Raw genomic sequence first — 18,652 nt, forward strand, 5'->3', positions numbered from 1 at the left:
AATACAGTATATTCTATTATAGTCTCAATTATATATATATCGTATCATGTTACATTAAATCTGCCTGATTATATATATCACAGATCTAAAATATATGAAACCAGTATTTATTGAATTTTGAGAGACCTTAGTTGAATAATAAGCGATCAAGAGTTGTATAATATTATTTAGTTTAGATTCTAAAATCATAGTAAAGATATAGTAAGCATTCCTTGTTAAACCCTGTTAAGCTTGTCTTCAACTGACTAGCCAAATATCTAAAAGCTTAATGCCTGCTGCAACAGAATCATAAGTAAAAACTATCAAGAGCTGTTGGAGGTCAGCAACGCTTCTTTATTCAACAGCCTTGTCAAATAAATGAATTTGATAGTCAAAAAAGAGGCACAACTTTGTAAAAATGCAAAATATAGTTATGGAACCCGTGCACTGCATGTCAGATAATCACATTGAGCACGTATGTGAAGTTTCGATCCTTTCCCATTAGTTGCTATTAGTTGGTAGTTGAGGTATCAGCTTACATTCAACAACTTCACCAAATATGGCGTAGTCACAAAGGGAGATAATTTGTAATATATATATAGAGAGAGATAAGGAAGCTGACCAGTGTTATTCAGTTTATTACAGTGAATAAGTGTTTGAAGTTTCAATCCATTCCCACAAGTGGTTACTGAGACAAAATCGGAAGGCCGACGCCGACGTCGGTGGCCAGGTGCAATAGCTCTACTTATTCTTCGAAAAGATTAGCTAAAAACTGAGAGCTGTGTCCCGCTTGTGATAATGAGATGATGTACATTTGCCTTTGCTTTTCTGTCTGTCCGTCTGTCCGTCAAAAAATACGTGTTATACATATCTCAAAAAGTGTTGATCTACCGTCAAAACACATTACTGGCATGCTATTCAACATTAAGTATGAATTTCTGAAACAACAAGCCCACGGCGAGCTGTTGTGATAGCCCTGTGTACGCCGTCTGTCGTCGTCGTCCGTGGTAAACTGGTAACTAATTTCACTTTTAACAGTCATAGACCAGTCATAATTAGACTTCCATAGAATGTTCGTCTTAACAAAATGTCGAACATGTTTGAAACAGGGTTAAAATCTATGTCACTAGTGCAAGTCTTTAAAATATTGGGCCATTCTGAATCTGACTCCTCTCTTGTCAAAACTTGGGCCATGGTAACACATCAACACTTGAGAGGTCTTATTTTCAAATGGATCAATCATAAACCTGGTTAGATTCAAGTTTGTTTTGAATCTAGATGAAATTTTAAACTTGTTTTTTCTTGGATCAATGGCTAGGTCAGTTCATAGAAAAGTCTTCTGAACTTTTTAGAGGGCCAGACAATATTTTCTTCTTGATCTGTCTGAAACATGGTCAAATTGTTCATTCATATGAATTCTAGGCAAATTTTGAAACTAAGGTTTCAACCAAGGTCACAATATCAGACAATAGGAAAACATTGTTAACTCTCCACAAGCCATATGTCTACTTACGTTTTATGAAATGTAGCTCAAGTTTGAAATTGGGTTTTGAGATTAAATACCATGTCACTTAGTAAAATCATGGAAAAATCGTAACACTTTAAAGGACACATTTTTACATTTTTAATAATCTGGTCAATTGATCCAGGGATATCTGAGGTAAAACTTAGATTTGTTAAAGTTAATAAGCAACTTGAAACACACTTTACACAGTTTTGATGCATTTTACTTTAGAAACGCTAAATCAAGTCTTTATTTAGGCAACCTATTTTTTAGTCATAATTTATTTTAGGTCGATTGTAAAGCAAGTTGTACAATTTATATAAATCAATCTCGACACCTCTTTCCTGATGGAATCCATCGCCACGATGGTATGAGTGAAGAGGCTAGTTTCCCTTTTAATGCTAAGCGCCAAGCAAGGGAGCTACTGGTACCATTTTCACGTCTTTGGTATGACGCGGCCGGGGATCGAACCCACGACCTCCCGCATTCGAAGCGGACGCTCTACCACTAGGCTATTTTTTAACCTCTGCACATCCAGCAGTTACTACATATGATATAAAACATATATCCAATAGAAAAAGGCTTCAAACGTGTTAAGGAGGTAGTATACCTAGGTACAAGGGTAAATTCAAATTAGTTGAACCGTAGTACTTAATTAATTGTGTTTCGTGTAATTTAATGTTTTAGCTGCTGCAGTCTCAAGTTCGTTTATCCCTCTCCCTTCAAATACATTTTTGTCCATGTTCGAAGTACATGACCCTGCAAAGGTATCTTATAGTGAAAGAAAAAGGAAAATACGGATATTTAACACTTTCAGTGTAATTCGGTTTCACCATTACGTAGAAGTCTGCGTAGTTGATAATTTTACTAGTATTCGTGTTAGCCTTCTAATATAAGCTTAAAATGTATATGCCGCTGAGCTCTGTTTCCATGGTAACGCGTTTTCTCTAAATTTTTAACAAAAGTGTTATGATAATGGGATTTTCGACGGCTTCAATGCCAAACTATAAACATTAGAGCAATATTATTAGCAGAATACCAAACGCTTTACATGGTACCCTATTTATCTTAACGAAAGACTCATAAAAGGTATTGTGTAGAAATAGTTCAAATAAAAAATGCTCAGAATTACGTACTTTCAAGATAAAAGATACTTTTGCGCGGTAACTGACACGTAACGTGATGACGTCAATGACGTCATTTTAAGGCAACAATATTTTGTAATGTAACTGTGGTAATTTATTCATTATTTCAGCATTATTAAATCATTAAGCAGGTTAATGATTTTTTTTTAAAGAGGAATAGATTTAAAAACACATTAGTTTGTCGTAAACGTTGGCGTAAATCGTCATGTTAGCTTCCGGTTGAGCTAATGTCGGATATTAAACACTAAGTGCCAAATGTTTTAAGATTAAATATGAAATGTTTAAAGACATCGTGTCGTAAGAACAACCGTCAAATATGAAAATTTGCCAGGTAACCATGCTAAACAATAAACAAGAGGGCCATGATGGCCCTATATCGCTCACATGTTACCATTGCACTTGAGGACAAGAAGGTCCTCAGAAAAAAGTCCAAAAGACAGGAACAACAAAGGGAAGAAATTTAACCAAAAAGAACAATTTTTTTTTAAAAAAAGTACAGATATGTCAAAATACACCTAAAAATTGGAGGTAACATCCATGTTATACCACAGAAAAGTGGTCTCGGTTTTTCCCTACGGCCAATAATAAAAAAGTTACTAAAAAAAGCTATTTATAGTAACGTAAAAGGGACGTAATAAAAAAGAGAATTATTGTAAGTGAACAAAAGAAGGATCTGCCAAATAAATCTGTTGACATAAATAAAATTTCAGATCAGTATCTTCATTAGTTACGGAGATATATCCATTTTAATTTGAAATAAAGGGAGGTAATTTGACATAAAATCAGTCCATAGTTATCTACCCTGATTGGCTCAGTCCAACTAATTATAATAATGAAATTTCAAATAAGTCCTATAAGTACTTACTGATATAAATCCATTTTGATTACAATCAGGGGAGGTAATCAGATATAAAATAACTCTGGTACCTACGATTGGATCTGATTTGTCATGAAATCCAAGTGTTATTGTTGTTGAAGATATTTTGGAAGTTTGTATCAAATAAAATCATCAATGAAGTCTCTATATGGCTGCAAAAGCCAAAATAGCCAATTTTGGACCTTTAGGGGGCCATAACTCTGGAACCCATGATGGAATCTGGCCAGTTCAAGAAAGGAACCAAGATCTTGTGGTGATACAAGTTGTGTGCAAGTTTGGTTAAAATCAAATCATAAATGAAGCTGCTATTGTGCAGACAAGGTCAAAATAGCTAATTTTGGCCCTTTCAGGGGCCATAACTCTAGAACCCATTAAGGGATCTGGCCGGTTCAACAAAGGAACTGAGATCTTATGGCGACACAAATTTTGTGCAAGTTTGGTTAAATTCAAATCATAAATAAAGCTGCTATTGTGAAGACAAGGTCAAAATAGCTAATTCTGGCCCTTTCAGGCGCAATAACTCTGGAACCCATAATGGAATCTGGCCAGTTCAAGAAAGGAACCAAGATCTTATGTTGATACAAGTTGTGTGCCAGTTTGGTAAAAATCAAATCATAAATAAAGCTGCTATTGTGCAGACAAGGTCAAAATAGCTAATTTTGGCCCTTTTAGGGGCCATAACTCTGGAACTCATATTGCAATCTCGCCAGTTCAAGAAAGGAACCAAGATCTTATAGTGATACAAGTTGTGTGCAAGTTTGGTTAAAATAAAATCATATTAATGAAGCTGCTATTGTGAAGACAAGGTCAAAATAGCTAATTCTGGCCCTTTCAGGGGCCATAACTCTGGAACCCATAACGGAATCTGGCCAGTTCAAGAAAGGAACCGAGATCTTATGGTGATACAAGTTGTGTGCCAGTTTAGTAAAAATCAAATCATAAATAAAGTTGCTATTGTGCAGACAAGGTCAAAATAGCTAATTTTGGCCCTTTCAGGGGCCATAACTCTGAAACCCATATTGGGATCTGGCCAGTTCAAGAAAGGAACCGAGATCTTATAGTGATACAAGTTGTGTGCAAGTTTGGTAAAAATCAAATCATAAATAAAGCTGCTATTGTGCAGACAAGGTCAAAATAGCTAATTTTGGCCCTTTCAGGGGCCATAACTCTGGAACCCATATTGGGATCTGGCCAGTTCAAGAAAGGAACCGAGATCTTATGGTGATCCAAGTTGTGTGCAAGTTTGGTTAAATTAAAATCATAAATGAAACCACTATCATGCAGACAAGAAATTGTTGACGGACGGACGCACGGACGCACGCACGGACGTACGCACGGACGCACGGACTGACGACGGACGACGGACGAAGGGTGATCACAAAAGCTCACCTTGTCACTATGTGATAGGTGAGCTAAAAACGCAATCATAGAAATACAGTGAACCAGATTAAACACAGAATTATGAGATCTATTTAAACTGTGAACCCGTACCAACAAAAACAACAACAGGTCAACAATATTAAACACAAACTATATAAGATGGGCATGGAATGTTGTCAGACAGTATTATTAATAATATCAATATTTTTACTCAGCCGTACTGCATTTAGTGCCCCTCTTGCTTTGAAACTGCCAGTCTTTTGCATGTTTTCCGCCTTGAAGTAGAACTTCCTACCTGCGCCATATTCTTGATCAAAGGTACTGGAAGTCAAAACCGGTGTGCGGTAGACATGTGATCGAATTCGGTTATGTGCATCTTTTATATCATCAATATTCACTGGGAAAGTATAGGCAGGCATCCTGGAAATAAACTGAAAAGCTGCCGAAGTAAAGTACCGTCTTCAGCTTTCAAATTTTAGTAAAGGTTGTGTGATCGTTTCTGACATTTTGTTTGATCGTTTCTGACATTTCGTTCTGTCATGTTGTTGCCACTGCCAAAACGACAACACGATAAATCATTCTTATTGTACCATCCTGTTGGTGCCGTTGCCAGCACGGCAGTACGAGTACAAGGCAGGATTAGGACACAAGAAGGGCGAAAACATTAGCTTTTTTTCAGTCGTGTTGGCTATTGAGCCCCCGACAGTATGAGGACAAGACAAAATTGGGCGCATGCGTACAGAAAATATAATTCGTAGCCTTGCTTTTTTGTGTCCTCGAACTAGTAAGGGCGTCAAAACGTCAAAAACGATCCATCATAATGTTGTTGCCGTTATGGCGCCATAATAACAGCGTAACATGACAGAAACTGGTCTTCATAATAAAGTACTTAAGAGCTTAACAGAATTTGAAGAGGAATGTTTATGATGAAAAATCCCAAGTGCCTAAGGCGGGATTCGAAGTCCAATGCTCTAACTTCTGAGCCAAAGAGTCGACTTCCCGAGACAGTTGTAAGAGATTTTTAAACTTACAAGCTGCCAGAAAGCAACCGTAACAGTGTGAAAATACGAAAATGAAAACCACACGCTGAAGTGAAAATATAAGCAAAATAAACTGTATAACTGTATGGCTGCGAAAGTTAAATGGATATATAACTTTGTTAAAAGCCATTCAAATACACGAAATGTAAAGAAAATTGTTTGTATTATAATTATGTAAGACAGAAATATTTTTCACTCTTGAGCACCATATCAATCATTTTTTCAAGTGGCTTGGATACTCGTGAAAAGATAACTATTGGTGTTCATTTACTGAAGATACTTCTATCTTAGGATAAACCTGCGGACGTTGGATAAGATAGAACAGTACGTTTAAGGTAGCAGGGTACACTTCGAATTTTGGCCCCCGTCAATATTTGTTACAATTTAATTTAGAACTTCGTGATTTTGGATGTCTGTAAATTAATGTGAGAGGTAATGATTGTTAATGCTTTAGAAATTTTATACAGCCGACACATGTAAAATTCTGATGTCAGTTGTAAAACTAACTGCTGGTAGCTTTGTATGAATCAATGAGGCACCTTTTCGCGGAAAATTCAAATCACGGAAGGGTTCTGTGCTTGTTGATTGATACTCAGGAACATTTTCGCTATTTTGTGAAAAAACGAGCTGGATGGGCCCCCATTCCGTTTATATCCCGAAGTTCAGTAAGGACTATTAAATTGAGAAATGCAATAAAATTGGGCATTGTTCTTGCAGCGGGATCATTGCAGGCTGTTCAAAAAGTGCAAAATTGATGATTTTGGCATGCTATTTTTCATGGATGGTGTAACACTTTCGTTTTGATAACTTTCTTTATTCTTGTATGAGAATCCTGATCTTGCCATTAATTAAAAGCACAAAACATGCACGCAATTTATAAAATGGCCACCCTGATTCAGCTTATAAGGGAAGTGCAATATTGCGACTCGCGACATATAAGACTGTCCGTGCCCAAAATTTTCGAATCTAAGTGTACCCTGCTACCTTAAGGGAAATCTGCCAAAATCAAATTTCGAAAGAACTCTTAAATTTGTGCGGTTTCACATAGTTTAGAACCTCTTCTTCGATATTCTTAACTTTCTGGGGACTTAAAACGCTACTTGACGACACAGCAGCTCAAAATGTTACGATGAGGACACATAAAAGCATAAAAGTCAATATACACGCATACGATGTTTTTTAGATTCTAGCTCAAGTAACAGGTTTCTGGTACAGTAAAAACAGTATTTTTATCATTATTAACCCACACAGCGCATATTTGGACCACCAGCTATGCATCTCGTCAATTAGGGGGATGTTCGGACGGTGGGGACCTCATGAAATAGCAAAATAGGGGATGGGGACATTTTATTTTCGCAATATGATACAAAATTGCCCTTATATCATTCCTAATGACAAAATACGTTTAATCATGCCAGAAAATGGTAAAAACGGATGTATTTTACGTTCTTTGTCTCGTGGCGACAATTTGTAAATTTTGGCTAAATTTGCGCATTAGGGGTGGGCAAGTTTAGACCCTCTTATACAGACTTCTTTTCATGCGATTGAAAACATTTTTATTTGGTTTAATTTGCGAAAGACATATATAAGTCCAGAACTAGTAAAACTCTCTTTTGTTCATTAACTGAAAAATCTTAAGGTAGCAGGGTACACTTCGAATTTTGGCCCCTGTCAATATTTGTTATAATTAGAACTTTGTGATTTTGGATGTCTGTAAATTAAGATGAGAGATAATTATTGTTAATTTTTTAGAAAATTTATACAGCCGACACATGTAAAATTCTGATGTCAGTTGTAAAACTAACTGCTGGTAGCTTTGTATGAATCAATGAGGCACCTTTTCGCGGAAAATTCAAATCACGGAAGGGTTCTGTGCTTGTTGATTGATACTCAGGAACATTTTCGCTATTTTGTGGAAAAAAAACGAGCTGGATGAGCCCCTATTCCGTTTATATCCCGAAGTTTAGTAAGGGCTATTAAATTGAGAAATGCAATAAAATTGGGCATTGTTCTTGCAGCGGGATCATTGCAGGCTGTTCAAAAAGTGCAAAATTGATGATTTTGGCATGCTATTTTTCATTGATGGTGTAACACTTTCGTTTCGATAACTTTCTTTATTCTTGTATGAAAACCCTGCTCTTGCCATTAATTAAAAGCACAAAACATGCACGCAATTTATAAAATGGCCACCCTGATTCAGCTTATTAGGGAAGTGCAGTATTGCGACTCGCGACATGTAAGACTGTCCGTGCCCAAAATGTTCGAATCTAAGTGTACCCTGCTACCTTAACCCTATACACTACAGCCGCCATCTTTTACTTTCATATTGACAGGTGTTTTTGATTATTTTAGTCGTAAAGGTTGAGGCTGTTACTAACTTGATATGAAGTGTATGAAGAAATAACAATATATTTCTAGCAGTTTTTAAAAATATGCGTGTGAAATACTTATGAAAATCGGCGTTAAACCACACAAAAACAAACAGATATGCATGTAGATTTTCCGCATTCTATAGAGTATTATTACATGGCTATTGTGTTCCGTATGTGTAAGATAAAATTTAAAAGTGCTTATATACATTCCGACCCGTCTCCCATAGAAGCACCTTCCTTTCTGTGTGAGGAATTGCAAATGCATTGTTAACCCGAACCAGCTATTGAAGCATATAAACCCAAAGAGACCCATTTAAATGAAAGCTGTTTACCTATCTTAATCAAGCGCGTAGCTACCTTTACGCAAATACGCAGCTGCGTAGTGAAAATCTGGCAACCATACACAATTAATTGGCTTGTGTCATGCAACGGAGATGGCTTCATACACTATCATTGCTTACTTCATATTATGTTTGAAGTACAGTAAACTCCGGTTTTAGCGAACTCATCGGAGTAGTCAGTGGGGGGAGTCTGGACCACATTTTTGAGGGAAAAATGGGAATCATTTAAGCGTATCGAGATCCGCCCGCTTATTATTGTTGTGCAATGCGAGTTTATATTAAGGTGTGGGAATTTCCCACAGCTATTCTTGTTTTAGAAATATGTATTTATAAGTCAGTAGAGATTGTAATTGGACATTGTAACTGGACAATGGTTGGGTCTTTTGTCATTATTTGCGGTGGCATTCAGGTTTTTATTGATATCGACATAAGTTAACAAAACATCCTTTTAACATGCATGCCTCTATATTATGCGCTAGTTCTCTACCTTTCGTGTAGGTAAGAGCGTTGGTCTACGGATCGCAGGGTCGTGAGTTCGATCCTCGGGCGGGGCGTATGTTCTCCGTGACTATTTGATAAACGACATTGTGTCTGAAATCATTAGTCCTCCACCTCTGATTCATATGGGGAAGTTGGCAGTTACTTGCGGAGAACAGGTTTGTACTGGTACAGAATCCAGGAACACTGGTTAGGTTAACTGCCCGCCGTTACATGACTGAAATACTGTTGAAAAACGGCGTTAAACCCAAAACAAACAAACAAAATCTACCTTTCGTTTATATGGTGAATAGATGATTTATGAAAAAAGAACGATCTTTACAGTTTGCTGATTTTATTTCTTTGTATGTAAATCATGTAAATACAATCAGTCAATTACATAATGTAAAATAGACATTTATACAGCAAGCATACATTTTACTCAAACACATCATACACAATATATATCTTTTCCTACATTATTTGCTTTTATGTTTCATTATCAATAACCATAAGGAAAGGAGCTGAAATTTTTAGAAATTACCCTCTTGTCGAAAACAATTCTATAATCTTTAGTTTCAGTCTTTGTAATAATGTTACATGTATCTGTATTTCTGGTTATCTTATTTTCATTTACCACCTTAAGGCAAGTGTTTTGCTTCTGTCCCGTAACCATTTCTTTTAATGTATCAAAATTGATATCTAGGGAATTTTTGAAATTTAATGAATCCCCCTGACTTTACAAATGGAAGACTGGCCCTTTTTGTTGGGTCTCGCTAGACAAAATGCGTAGTTCTTGGGTCCTCCGGTCACAAATTTAGTTATTTGATTGTTTGGGACTTCATCCGTCAAATCCCCAAGGAAGTCACCTAAAGGAGGATCCCACTCACCCTGGGCAGAGGTGAACACAACAGAATCGGTATCACAATAAAGAACCCTGTCACCCAATGGCTGCAAATAACTGTATAGTTTTAATCGGGCTTGAGCAGTTGTTTAAGCGGCCACAACTACATTGGTCCTACAGGAAGCTTCTATAAAATCGTTATTATATGCCCAGTCTAGTTGGACTGCTTCTTCGTTTATGAAACGTACGTTTTTAACTTCTTGTTTATCAGAGTTCATCATATCTATGAACTGAACCGGGTCGTCAATAAAGCTTGTTTGTGTCAAGTTTGAACGTTGGCCAAATTTCCCCCAGAACGAGTTCAGCATTATTTTGGCTAACAGTCTTAGATCAGGATTTTCTTCAATCTTATCGTACTCTAGCAAAATACCTTCCCTCTCAAAATACTCTTGAATATACATTTGCTTGTCTGTTCCTGTTTTACACCAGTCTGGCCAACCGCTGGCTTCTTGTTTCACCTTTAGAAACGTATTCACATATTCTGTAAAAAGCCCACCCGTTTTGGTGCTGTGATCATATTGGGCCATTTCATCAAAATGCCAAACTTCGTAAACTTTAAGTAATCTATAGCCCTGGGATAACGCCATTTTCACTTCATCTGTAACCCAAGTGCCTGTTATGGCTCTATCATTCTCACTGTGTTGGCACACGTCATTGTCATATGTTTCACTGCAAGTACGACATAGACTGAACATAAGTTTTCCGTTGCACTTTGTTGGTAAAACGGGGATATACAGTTTCTTTGGTGGTAGAACCTTACATTTTATTAAACCTTCATAATTGTTTATATCCTCAATATTTTCTGTGATAATCTGTGGGTGACCAAGGGGGCCTTTTCCTGTTTTATTGATGTAGGGGTATAGGGATGTGACATCGAAGTATCGAATATGCTTGTCTTCTGTGGACTCTGCATACATTTTGAATGCTTCAGTGCGTCCACCATGGAAAGCATCTCTCGGTTCTAAGGGTAGAGCTATTTCCAAAGAATCAATATACTCTTTCATTGTAGGATTTGATTCCAGCTTCTTCTTGAAATCACATTCCCAGATACATTCGTAGTGATAACCTTCTGATTCAAGATATAACTGTTTTTCAAGGGTATTCATGTATAATTCAGACATGGATAACCCATTCACAGGATTGATCGTGCTTTTGGAAAAGCATTTTGGACATCCATGCCAGAAATCACCCTGAAACTCTAGAACAACTTTCCGACCGTCTTCTGTCTGATAGTACTCGTCAACTTTGTATGGCCCTATCTGTTTTTCCCCCTTATTCCGACCATGTTGAATATAAATGTTTCTTTCAAACGCAAGGTAGGATAACCATTGATAAGCCAATCCAGACTGTTTGGCCTCAGGTCGGTAACCGTGGGATGGGATGATGCCGATAGTTTCATGGTCGAGGAAAAGCGTCCTGAACACTAGGTTGCATGCCGAAGCTATTGTGATACATTTTTCAAAAGGATCTATCCCATCATTATCTCGGGTTTTGGTGAGGTCTTTGAAAAGTGTCCTAAACTTAAGACAACACTTCCGAAGCACATCGACATCAGATCGACAGTAACGCAACAGTTCTGTCTGTAGCACAAAAGGCTTTTGAAAGTTTGCGTTATACCACTGAATAAAAGTCTTGCGTGCATCGTGCTTCATACTATCAGGGCTATAATACTTCATGCCGGGTAAATGGTTGAGTTCCGCCGATTGATTTTCTAATGTGTTGTATAAATGAGGAAAATGGCCTTTGACAAGTTCTGTTTCTCCAAACGCTTTAGGCATATCAGCAAGGGCCATGGGAATAAAATTTAGAGAGTCGATGAATCTGATTTTGAAAAGAGGTACTACAATGGACATGTATTTCGATCCTGTTGTGATCACCTCGGGCAGAATAGCGTTGTTATACAAGAATTTCATGATCGGGTAACTATCATAACCCTTGAAATTATGACAAAGAACCGTCGCACCCTTATTTTCATCCGTAAATAACATTTTACAAAATGACTCTAATGTGTCTGAACCTAAGAACACCCTTTCATTAGGACCACAACTTGAACATGTAGAAGAGGCTGTGACTTCCTTTTGCATGCAACTACTACAAACCTTGTGTGCTACACATAAATTCGGTCTATGCTCCATTGATCCACACCAGGATTTTTTACAATTCACACACACGCTTTTCACACTAGGAAGATAACCAGCGGTACATTCAAGACGTTTGTCCTGAGTACATTCAAAGTCAAAGAAAATGTATTTTGTTTCTTTTTCATGTTTTGTTCTATTTTCATTTGTGTTATCTTCTTCTTCAATTGGTTGCATGAAACATAAATGATTGCCATTGACATAGTCCTTGCAAGTACTACAGTAGTATTCACCACAAACATGTGCTTTCTTGTGATGTGAACGATTTATCAATTGATTACAGTCTTTACATCTGTAATACAATTTACACGTAGATTTTCCATTTTCTGTCTTGTTCTTGTGTAGAGCGAAACAGGTCTGGTTAAGAAATTTACAATTGCAGGATTCGCAGTATTGCCAGTCTTCAGATTCATCCGTGTGAAGCTTACGGCAAAAATGACAGGGGTTATTACAGGCATGGCGTTCCTTGGTCTGGTAGCCTTTTTGCATTTGTTGCAAAAATAACTTCTGTTCAGAAATCCTGTCATTGAGGTTATAACGTCGTAATGATCATTGTGGTTGTAAATGTATATCGGTACACCTTCCTCTGGGCCTTGATAGATGATGGCATTGAAATGAGCTTTTGACACTACATTGATCTGGTAGTTTAGCAGGCATGACTGGAACTTCTTTATTTCATCGACACCACATTTTCTCAGTGGTACATCGGCTTTTCGATGAAGGGCAACGGCTAACTCTCGCTGTATCTGACGACCTTGGCGTATGCTGTTCCACTGAGGATGGTCGTCAACACGAGCTATAGCTGTGACTAGAGCTCTTGCACAACAAAGGTCATCTGAATTTTTTATTTGAATAATGCTTTTCTTGTTTTCCAACACTTGTGTAATGTCGACTAATGGTTTCATTCTGTATCTTGATCCTCTCACATCAACAACATGTACCAGTTCTATGCCAAACGTTTCGTCCACGACAAACTGTTCATATGACTGTAACACTCTTTCTAATTCAGTCAAAATCCTTTTCACTGTCAAAGAAGATCTCGGCATGAATCGCAAAACAATTGGATAGTCCAATTCCGGATTGTCCATAGTAAGTCGAACTAGATCGGTGGCTGGAATGTTTTCTGTAATTCTTGTCACAATAGATTGAAATATTACCTTTAGTGTTTTAAGTATGTTCGGTAGATCTCTCACTTCCAAATCTTTTATTTTAATATTGTAGTATGATGCCGTTGTGTTGAACTTTTCTATTCTACTTTCATTTATTTTCTCCATACTATAAAACTCCGTTGCTTTATCCTTTGGAGTCAGCTTTTGTCGTTTATGAACGACACTTGCATCCTCTTCATCAGTTTGAACCCTCTTGGCTCCACTGCCGCTTTGGTTGCCATGTTGTAAAAAGTGATCATCCAGGGCGTCTTTCCTCGTAAATACACGAAGGCACTCTGGACAGTGATGCGTATTCTCATCACTATGTTTTTTCATATGTCTGTCCAAATTGTCTTTTCGGGTAAAGGTCTTCTTACAGCTCGGACACATAAATTTTGGCCAATGATTTTCCGTCCTCCTATGCTGCATAAGCGCACTTAGTCTAGGAAAACTGGCCCCGTACTGTTCACACGAGTATTTCGACATTTTTACTGTTTAACGTCTGAAAATATAATGGGGAAAATGTTTAGTTCTCTCACTTTTATAGGAATCAGAGTGTAATATAATTGGTTAATTCTGATTTTAGACGCCTTTGTACACATATAAATACATACGTTTTTGAAATTAAACTCATATGTTCACTAGCCAACGGAGAGTCAACATGGAAAGCATAGCTTGTTCAGAGTGTAGTCAACCATTTTGTAGTAGGTACAATATGTTAAGACACAAAAGGAATAAGCATCCGGATATATCTCAAAATCAAATTCAGACAGAAAAACACGAACAGGGAGCGCCAAACGGAGCGCCGGGAACGCATTTGGGAGCGCCGCAGGGAGCGCCACAGGGAGCTCCGGGAGTGCATTTGGGGGCGCCACAGGGAGCGCAACAGGGAGCTCCGGAAGCGCATTTGGGAGCGCCGCAGGGAGCGCCACAAGGAGCTCCGGGAGCTCCGCAAGGAGCTCCTCAGGAAATTAAACAGGGAGCGCCACTGGATATTGAGCCAACTATTCTCCAGCATCCCTTTACCATGATGATTTCAGGTCCCACAGGTATATATTTTGTGTTCAGTGTTTGCTGAATTTTATAAACATTTATTTACGTTCCCAGACAGTTTACCAGTGAGAATATAACCTAAAATATGTTTCCTTTTTTCTATAATTTTGCTAATACTAACCTTTTTTCTCTACCATTTATAATGTTTAAACGTATTTCTTTCAGCATGTGGAAAGACAACATTTGTAAAAGAATTACTCCAAAATCATATCTACAGAATTAACCCTGGTGTTCAGAGAATAATATGGCTTTACAAGAGATGGCAACCAATGTATTGGGAAATACAAAGCACAGTTTACCCAGAGGTGGAATTCTACCAAGGCATTCCTTCCGACATAAACGAAGACGAATATTTTGACACAAAGTTAAATAACTTGCTAATTCTGGACGATATGATGACAGAAGCTGGAAAGGACAAAAGAATCACGGAATTGTTCACAGAAGGGTCTCATCATAGATCTTTGTCGGTGATTTCCATTAATCAAAACCTATACGCTAGTAAGGATCCGACACAGAGAAGAAACTGTCATTACCTGGTAATGTTCAATAACCCGGTAGACAAACAATCTATGATCACATTAGCGAGACAGATGTACCCTGGTAAAACTGAATACTTTTTAAAGAAGTTTGAGAAAGCAACTAAACGGCCCTATGGTTGTCTATTCGTGGATCTAAAACCATTTACACCGGAACATGCCAGACTGAAATATAATTTAATGTGGAGAGGCAGACAATCTACGAACAACGAAAGCCTTACAGAACTGACCAATCAAATGGTAGAACCAGACCAAAATTGTATAAAAGGCGAGCAACGATCAGATTTAAACCATTTGTCAGTCGGAATTCAAACTGTGGACATCTCAGAGAATAATTGTGAAATGATGGCCGAAAATACAGATGCTTGCGACGATTGTGGACTTTTGTTTGACTCTTCACACGACGTACAGAGACATGTTAAACGAGGGTGGTGTGCAGAAAATAACGATACTACACAACCAAAGAAAAGAAAAATAGAGGACAGCAGTGATGACGAAATGGAAGATAACGTTGAAGAAAATCAGACATATCTTTCCCTCTGGAAAAAAGCTATAGAATGTAACGGCGATAAATACGACAAGTTATATAATCAGTTTATACAGGATGGAGAAGACATGGAGTCTGCACAGGAAATGACAGAAGATCGTATTCAGCCGTATAATGAACGCACATTCTTCACAAAATACGACTATTTGTTGGATTCGTATATTCTGCCACTTCAAAACAGTACACTGCATCAAAAGATTTTACAAGACATACATTCATTGACGCAGAAGAATGTAAGAACTCAATCGGCAATTAAGCGTGTACTACGAAAGTACAAGTCTGACTTTAAGGAACTGTTTGAGACAGAATTGTCGGACGAGGAAAGTGATGAAGAAAGCGAGGTAGACGAGTCTGATACTGAATGAAATACTTAATGTATAATCAATTATTTCATTTACGTTGTGGATTTCGGAGAGTGCAGACATGACTCAATGGGAAAACTATTTAAAAAGGATTTATTTTGATCCGTCGCATCCTGCGAGTTTCAGTGGACCACAAAAATTGTACAAAGTGGTGAAAGAGGAAGGCAAATTTAACATTGGTATGCACAGGATAAGAAAGTTTCTTCATGACCAAGAGTCCTACAGTCTGCATAAACCTGTGAGAAGACAGTTTCAAAGAAATCATGTGGTCAGTAGCGGAAAAGACGACCTTTGGATGGCAGACTTAATCGATATGGTCAAGTTTGAGAAATGGAACAAAGGATACAAATACATATTGTATGTTACCGATACATTCAGCAAGTACGTTTGGCTAAAACCTCTCAAACAGAAAACTGGAAATGATGTGACAGAGGCGTTTAAAGATATCTTCACACATTCAGGCCGTATGCCAAAGAGATTGATAACTGACAAAGGTATATGCCTTGAAGATCTTATAAAATTTCCTTTAAGTTACAAAAATACATTATTTACAATCAGAAGTAAAATCATCTTGTTTTTTTTTTTTTTTTTTTTTTTTCAAATGTATACATCTATTCTCAAGACAAGACTACAATTATCAATTGTACAATTTCAGGTCAGGAGTTCAGATCAGTACAAGATCTGATGAAAAAGTACAATGTCTTATACTCACCAACACAGAATGAGACTAAGGCGAGCACGAGTGAACGTGCAGTACTTAGCATAAAATCAAAAATAATGCGCTACCTAGCATACAAGGATAACTACACATATCTACCTAGTTTATCAGAATTTTCAAAGTCATACAATACCACATACCATAGAACAATTGGAACAACACCGGCCAGTGTAAAAGACGTTAACCAGAAAAAAGTGAGATTAGCCACATATTTTGCACAAAATCCGAGGAAAGGCAAAATTAGCGCGAAACTAAAACCGTTTAAATTTAAAATTGGTGACTATGTAAGGATTACATATTTGAGAAATTCGTCTACCCGCGCATATGATCAAACGTACAGTGGAGAAGTGTTCCGAGTTTCAAAACGTTATCACAGAGGATTTTTGGCTGTGTACAGGCTGAATGATTTGCAAGAAGAAGAAATTAAAGGAACATTTTTTGAGAGTGAAATGCAGAAAGTGAACTATGATCCAAGTCAAAGCTTTAAAGTTGACAGAATTATAAAGACAAGAGGAAAAGGACAGAATAAGCAATATTTAGTACAATGGAAATATTACCCGAAGAAGTTCAATAGCTGGGTGAAAGCTAATGACCTACAGTGATTTTAACATATATATATATATATATATATATATATATATATATATATTGTATATCCTGTAAATATATGGTAAATAAATTTACATAAACTATATCCAATCTTGTTATTTTGAAAGTTTAAAACATGAAAGGACACTGGTGCGTGCCATCTGTCAAATATGAAAGATAGAGTAACACTTTTAAACCCCTTAACCCCCGTTTACAAAATATCCTACAAACTACCCGCCTATTCAGTTTATCGTATTGTCGGGTGAATAAGGTCAATTACCCGTAGCAAAACATTAAACCTGGCTCGATAATAAAGAATGTTTAACTATAAAAATATTTATATGAAAAGAAAGATTATTGTCAGTGTAATATTTTACCTTTATGTCGCTGCGGTTTATCTGAACCTTTCTCTTCGCCGTCTCTTTGAAATATGACATACCATTTATACGTAAAAAGTATTATATGTCTTTATCAAAACAAGATTTGACTGGTTAATCTTAATCAAAACATTTCTTGATTGGTTACCTACATATGCAGTTTTCCGCTTCAACTTGATTGAATTTACTTTGTAACTGTGTCAAAAAAATAAATGACAAATACACCAATTTAGAAATAGGTAAATGCAAGGCATCAGTTTCTTATTTGGTATATTTGTAACCAATAATGAAACTAAGCATGTCTTTGTTGACTAGTATTCAGTTTGGAGTTATGGCAAAATTCCTTTTAACAACTCTCGAATATATACTTATACAAACATCTCTTGTTATCCAATCATAATGATGTTTTGAAAGTGTGTTACCACCAACCATCTGTTTTGAATACTGCACACATATAACATGGATCAATGAACCACAAATTGCATGTGCAATATTACACGCATACCTAGTAAAATAATACATTTTATATAAAAGATTTAGAACGAATAAGGTTTTCGTGCAATGTTTAGCTTCAAATACACGCCAAAATGCACCATTTGCGGTTCTCAGATGAAAAAAAATCATGGTGAGGATACCAAGACCCCTACGCATTACCTTTGCGTACTATGAAGATTGCACTGGTTACGCGCCTGTTAATAGAACATCACTTTTTCCAACGCCTATATTTCATGAAAGTTCTATCATAACTTAAAATAACGATGAAAATAAAGAGGGAGTGTAATAGTTCCTAGTAAAATGCCAGTCAGTTGTGGTCTGCTACCCTAAAATATGCTCAAGTCCACACAATAAACCCCTACTTTCGGTTTCGATCCGCAAAAATTGCAGTGTGAAGTGTATGCCTATAAACATAAACCATCTCAATTCATGCAAGCATGATGTATTCTTGCAGTAAAATGTGTGATTAAAGCACTTGTGCCATACGAATTTTCGAAAAACAAAACATGGAGAAATAAGGATCTGTTTACTATCGGCTTCTTTCGACTACTTTCCGACCGAATTACTGCCTTTATTCCTCAAAACGAAGCCTAGAAACATGGGTCGATCGCAATAAAATATTTGACAAAAATCATAGAATTTCTGAACAAATTTAATTTTGTTTTTGCTAT

General features: G+C 37.0%; 3 protein-coding genes across 6 annotated transcripts in view; 1 reads left to right on the forward strand and 2 right to left on the reverse strand.

Moving 5' to 3' along the window:
- Nucleotides 1-18,652, reverse strand: part of LOC123552110 (probable serine racemase) — a 40,384-nt gene that overhangs the window by 20,661 nt on the left and 1,071 nt on the right. For 2 of the 4 annotated variants that reach the window (XM_045341497.2, XM_045341500.2), the window contains exon 2: nucleotides 5,107-5,316. The exons of 1 other annotated variant lie outside the window; for it this stretch is intronic. In XM_045341497.2, the coding sequence (XP_045197432.2) occupies nucleotides 5,107-5,304 (198 nt within the window). In that variant the 5' untranslated portion in view covers nucleotides 5,305-5,316. Of the gene's footprint in view, nucleotides 1-5,106; nucleotides 5,317-18,652 lie in introns of those variants that run through there. One more of the 4 variants, XM_045341501.2, reaches the window with a different exon arrangement.
- On the reverse strand, nucleotides 5,910-18,030 carry LOC123552109 (uncharacterized). Its single transcript, XM_045341494.2, has 2 exons — nucleotides 17,487-18,030; nucleotides 5,910-13,807 (listed from the first exon to the last, which is right to left on the reverse strand). The coding sequence occupies exon 2, from the start codon at nucleotides 12,644-12,646 to the stop codon at nucleotides 10,109-10,111; it is 2,538 nt and encodes an 845-aa protein (XP_045197429.2). The 5' UTR covers nucleotides 12,647-13,807; nucleotides 17,487-18,030; the 3' UTR covers nucleotides 5,910-10,108.
- Nucleotides 15,865-17,123, forward strand: LOC128556660 (uncharacterized). The gene is made up of 2 exons (XM_053542266.1): nucleotides 15,865-16,297; nucleotides 16,459-17,123. The coding sequence occupies exons 1-2, from the start codon at nucleotides 15,865-15,867 to the stop codon at nucleotides 17,121-17,123; spliced, it is 1,098 nt and encodes a 365-aa protein (XP_053398241.1).

This window comes from Mercenaria mercenaria, chromosome 4 (genome assembly GCF_021730395.1).
Source record: "Mercenaria mercenaria strain notata chromosome 4, MADL_Memer_1, whole genome shotgun sequence".
Classification (NCBI taxonomy): Eukaryota; Metazoa; Mollusca; class Bivalvia; order Venerida; family Veneridae; genus Mercenaria; species Mercenaria mercenaria.

Excerpts from the sequence above, each read along its gene's own strand:
- LOC123552109 (XM_045341494.2), bottom strand. The coding sequence starts at position 12,646 with ATGCAAAAAGGCTACCAGACCAAGGAACGCCATGCCTGTAATAACCCC.
- LOC128556660 (XM_053542266.1), top strand. The coding sequence starts at position 15,865 with ATGACTCAATGGGAAAACTATTTAAAAAGGATTTATTTTGATCCGTCG. Across the intron at positions 16,298-16,458 it reads GAGATTGATAACTGACAAAG|GTCAGGAGTTCAGATCAGTA; the intron begins GTATATGCCTTG and ends GTACAATTTCAG.